Below are 4,865 nucleotides of genomic sequence, written 5' to 3'. Positions count from 1 at the left end.
CTTTAAAGGGGTGTTGTAATGTGTTAGCTAGTCCTCTCCTTTTGATACAGTCTGTTCTTACTGTATAAAATAGATTTTCGCATTTTCTAAAGAAAATATGAGCATGCTTGCATGTACAAAACCTGCCGCCAATGCCAAGTGCATATTTGGATGGCCAAGTTACTGGCCCAAGTCAAGAGCTCACTTACAACTTCTGATTAACCTTCAACATGGGATTGTTGTGCTTGTTTTATTTTCTAAGGTAGAAGTCTGATTGCTTTGAAATTATTTGAGGTAGTGATTAATGTCCGAAGAGTATAATACTTCGTCAAAATCCCAATAGTGATTCTTATTTAAAGGGTTAGTTCACCCAAAAATGAAAATTCTGTCATTAATTGCTCACCCTCGTATCATAAAGTTATTTTTTTTCTTTTGCGCACAGAAAGTATTCTCGTAGCTTCGTGAAATTACGGTTGAACCCCCTGATGTCACATGGATTATTTTACTGATCTCCTTGCTACGTTTCTGGATATTGATCGTATAAGGACCCTTGCTGTCTATGGGAGGGTCAGAGAGCTGTCAGAATGCATCAAAAATATCTTAATTTGTGTTCCGAAGATGAACGGAGGTCTTACGGATTTGGAACGACATGAGGGTGAGTAATTAATGACAGAATTTTCATTTTTGGGTGAACTATCCCTTTAAGAAAACACCACTAGTTAATTATCACAGTACTGAAACTAAAGACAGTTATGTCTCTTGCAATGACAAGCATTTGATCTTTTGTAGTGATTAATAACTTAACAGTCAGAGGTTTAAATTTGTGGCTATCATTTAAGAATACTTCAAATAAACAGTAGGATGCAGAAAAGATAATATCATCTTAAAACTTTTATTGAAAATGAGTTCTCATAAAAAACACTTTAACTTAAGATACAAAAATGATATTTTGCACATGGCAAATTTGCACTGTTTACAATAACAGCAATAGTCATCTTACACTCTATAAGAAACAAAACAAAACACACACACACACACACAAAAAAAAGTTCAGGAAGATCTCCGCAACTGAAATGTTCATCAAAATGTCTTCAGGATATGTCTACACACAGTGCAGCTTCTGGTCTCGCAAATGAACGTGGTCGGGGCTCGAAGTCCAAAAAGACCCCAATTTTGGCACTTGAAGTATTAAGTTCGTTTTTGGCCTAATGCTCAAGTCCACAGTGGAAGAAGCAACATCAGTGGAGCCCTTTGTTAGGACAAGGTTTTGAACGCATTACAGTACAGAGTCTTGAGTTGCACATGCAACGCTTGATCCCTCAATAAACCATTTTGGAAGACAAGAGAAAAACAAAATGAAAACATAGGAAATCTCCCTGCGAGTAGTTATACAGCAACTAGCATCCATAAAAAGTGCATTCAAGTGAAAAACAAAACAGCCTCAACACTGGTACATTATTATATATGCTGACAATGCATGATTTTCCCTTGATGAAAAATGTTATATTCTACATTTCTTCTTTACGTTTCAGTAACATAGAATAATATATCTCTGGAGAGCACATTAACTTAACCTCACGACCAGCATAAAATCAAACAAATGTGTTGAAGAATGTTTCCACAAATTAAATCTTTCAACCCCACAGGAAAAAAATAACAAAAAAAACCGGAATGATAACAAAAATGATGAGCTATATGCTAATGTTATATTGGGGACTAATGGAAAGTACATGACCACAAACTGGGAAAGTCTATGTGTGCTTAAATGGCTATAATGCGGCACAATCAGTTTGCACCTCAGCAGTTCTCAAATCAAGAAAGAGCAGCTCAAACACAATGAAATACAGCATGCCAAACAGCCCGTGTGTGCTCTTTCAGGCCCCCGAAACAGCATCAATAATATGACAGAAACATGTTGAGTGATGCATGATATGAGATGGCTGTCAGCAATGCAGGCACAAGAGAGCTCAGACTTCACTCCTTCTTCCTCTGAACTTCGACTAGCTCATCCTGCAAGGGGGGCCAGTCGGGCCCCAGAATCCTCCACTTCATCTTCACTTCCACACATCCATACGACACTTCTCAAACCACCTCTGATCCACATGGTGAAAGCCTGAAGTGCTTAGAGTGGAAAAGAAACCCATTTATGATGGGCAACAGTTCAGTTCTAGTGCTCTGCCAGCTTGGTTCAGCAGACAGGAAGCATGCGGGCATTGCCGTTGTATTCCTCGTCCACCTGAATGACAGAAGAACAAAAATTAGATCAGATTATATTGATATCCAATAGAGACCTGCGTTCATTTTGTATACAGTCACTTTACACTTACCTCAGAATAAGCAGGGAGTGGGGGGAACTGGAACTGGGGTGCGTTCATGAAGATGGGACTGTCTCCGCCATCATAGTCATCCAACAGAGGTGTGAGAGGTTGGTCCAGGCTGCAGTCGCGTGTAACGTCACAGTAGCTTGTTGGGGCAGACGACGGCATCCGCAGGGACACCCAGCTATTCGATGCATTGCTGACAGAACCATCCTGGCTGCTCATGCTGTTGGTGCGGCTACCAAAACCATTGTAGGGAACCGTCCCAATGACCAAGGGCAGCTCCAGAACCAACTTATCACTGCCTGGGATGTGCATGTAAATCTGTAGAGAACAAAGGAGCTCTAAGTAAGTGCCTAATACGTTTGGGATGTTAACACCTTGCTACTAGGGGTGTGCGAGGGATGTTTTTAATGTTTTTTGCAAAATACTCGATAATGTCAAATCGCACATCGTTAAAACAACAATTACGATATTATCGCAGACGATATATATCGCACACCCCTACTTGCTACTATAGTTATTGAGAAAGGCAACACTCACCATGAGCGCATATTCCACCTGAATGATGACGCAACCCAAAATGGAGGGCTTGATCTTGGGCACACGGATGCTCTTGCCCTGCCAGGCGTCGCACATGCCGGAGATGATGTGGTTGCCACGTACTGAGGAGAGTTTTTGCCTGAAGACCTTGGTGCGCCCGTTGGCCTGGTAGGTTTGCTTGGCAATGATGGCTGCTTTGGGTACCACGATGCGAGAGCAGGTGTTCTCAAATTTGGCATTGATGCAAATCTCTTCACCTTCGCAGAAGCCACGCCTGTCGATTTTGGCGTTCAGAGAAACCTGGCCATCTGGGATGAACATGCAGGTGACCTTCTTCTCCTTCATGCCTCCAGTAGGGGACTGTTGGGTGAAAAACAGAAATAGTGAGGACATGGTTAATTATTATGTTCAAAAAGGATGTTTTTCTAAACAGACAAGGAACTACCAATGATCAGAATTTGGAAAAGCCCAACCAGAAGTGAAGACATGATTTGTGGCCTACAGCTCATGCGTTTCTATAAGCGAATTAGTGAAATGAGGAACTCACCAGCAAGTCTGGAGTGTTGACATCCAAGGGCTCCTCAACCTCAAAGTGCTTCTTGCACTCCACGGCGGGCTGAGCAGGTCTTTCCATCAGAGCCTTCACGAAGTATTGAACGTACCCAAACTTGCCCTTATAGGAAGACACCAGCTGTCTGTTGGGAAAATAACACTTTAATTACTTTTCCATGACTTACAAGGAAATGAATGCCAGGAGCTTGTCATCTGGAATGCTCACCCTTGTTGAGGAAGCTCAAAGCCAAAGGAGTATTCATACTTGTTGCCAGGACGGAGGATGACCGAACCATCTGTGTCTGTGAGAAGATAAGCATAAACGTTTAGAAGAGTCTTCAACACTTGAGACTCACTAAAAACAATGCAATCTCCCTTACTATGAACTATGAGTATGGCTTTGAGTAACAGCTTTTGTTGACATGCTTCTGCATCCGACATTAAATGTAGGACCACTTTTATTAGAATACAACATTAGTGTACTTGAGATGCATTGAGATTCCTTTCTAAACACCCAGTGTTTCTCTCTTCTCAATGCACTGCCTCATTTATTCCAACATCAGCATCATCTCATTAAGCGCATCTACCAAAGCAAAGTCAGCTTCAAAAGCTCAGCTGAATCGTTTGAACTCACCTGCTGGATGGTCATCCAGGTGCACAACGTCTTCATACTTCAGATAGTCAACTTCTTCACGGCATCTCTGTTTGCCTTTGGCGTACTCCACTTTAGCGCATCCGACTCCCAGGACCTTCATGGCCATCACCCTGGTCACCTCCGACACCTCCACCAGGATCTTCCCGGCCACTTTATCTCCACTGCAGTAAAAGGTCTTGGATGGGTCGTTGAAGACGATCTCGAAGACCTTGACTCTTTTTGTCATCGCCACCATTGTGTTGTCTCTCAAACGTCCAAGCCGCAACGAAACGAAGACACGCGTTGGTAATTCAACCAGATATTTAGTTAACGTAACGTTAGTCCTTCAAAAGTGCGTCCAATCCTCAAGCCAAAGCGATTTAAAGTTTAACCGGGTATGAACTGAAGCAAACTCACAATGCTCACACGCTTTGCTCGCATTGTCAGTATAAGAGCTAGTTTGCGCACGCTGGGCTAGGCTAGGGTTTTATACTCAGAAGTTTGTGCCAGTGACTCACTCGGCTTGTTTACCACTTCAGCTGTTCATGTGGAAGCGGTATGCACAGCATGGCTCAGCGCATGCACAGCGCTCCCATTGGTCGAAATTCGGTATTTGGGTCGTCACTGGCCAATCAGCGGCCAGAAGCGGCGCGTGGACGCCTCGTGGCTGAGAACGCCGAGCGAGTGCGCAGCAGCTGCCGGAAGGGAGGAGGAGCGAGTGCGGTGTTGCCAAGTCCGCGGTTTTCACGCGGAATTACGCTACTTTAAACACTGTTGCCGCGACCCCAGTGAGGTGATATTTATCCACTGAGTTGCGAATTTTACCAGGGGGAAAAAAG

General features: G+C 43.3%; 1 protein-coding gene across 1 annotated transcript; it reads right to left on the bottom strand.

Annotated features, from left to right (window-relative positions):
* Window positions 1–1,098: 1,098 nt before the first annotated feature.
* LOC107702541 (thioredoxin-interacting protein-like) lies at window positions 1,099–4,606 on the bottom strand. The gene is made up of 6 exons (XM_016504893.1): window positions 4,027–4,606; window positions 3,619–3,694; window positions 3,388–3,535; window positions 2,841–3,200; window positions 2,307–2,621; window positions 1,099–2,215 (listed from the first exon to the last, which is right to left on the bottom strand). The coding sequence occupies exons 1-6, from the start codon at window positions 4,280–4,282 to the stop codon at window positions 2,168–2,170; spliced, it is 1,203 nt and encodes a 400-aa protein (XP_016360379.1). The 5' UTR covers window positions 4,283–4,606; the 3' UTR covers window positions 1,099–2,167.
* Between the last annotated feature and the right edge of the window lie 259 nt (window positions 4,607–4,865).

Source organism: Sinocyclocheilus anshuiensis, unplaced genomic scaffold (assembly GCF_001515605.1).
Source record: "Sinocyclocheilus anshuiensis isolate Anshui unplaced genomic scaffold, SAMN03320099.WGS_v1.1 scaffold1142, whole genome shotgun sequence".
NCBI classification, from domain to species: domain Eukaryota; kingdom Metazoa; phylum Chordata; class Actinopteri; order Cypriniformes; family Cyprinidae; genus Sinocyclocheilus; species Sinocyclocheilus anshuiensis.
Note: the sequence above shows the minus strand (reverse complement) of the source record. Positions and strands in the feature narration are given on the sequence as shown.

Bases quoted from the DNA above. Each gene is read 5' to 3' on its own strand.
- LOC107702541 (XM_016504893.1), bottom strand. From the start codon at position 4,282: ATGGTGGCGATGACAAAAAGAGTCAAGGTCTTCGAGATCGTCTTCAAC. The intron at 3,695-4,026 runs GTGAGTTCAAAC...ATCTTCTCACAG, and splicing joins CCTGGATGACCATCCAGCAG to ACACAGATGGTTCGGTCATC. The intron at 2,216-2,306 runs GTAAGTGTAAAG...TCTGTCATTCAG, and splicing joins CACTCCCTGCTTATTCTGAG to GTGGACGAGGAATACAACGG.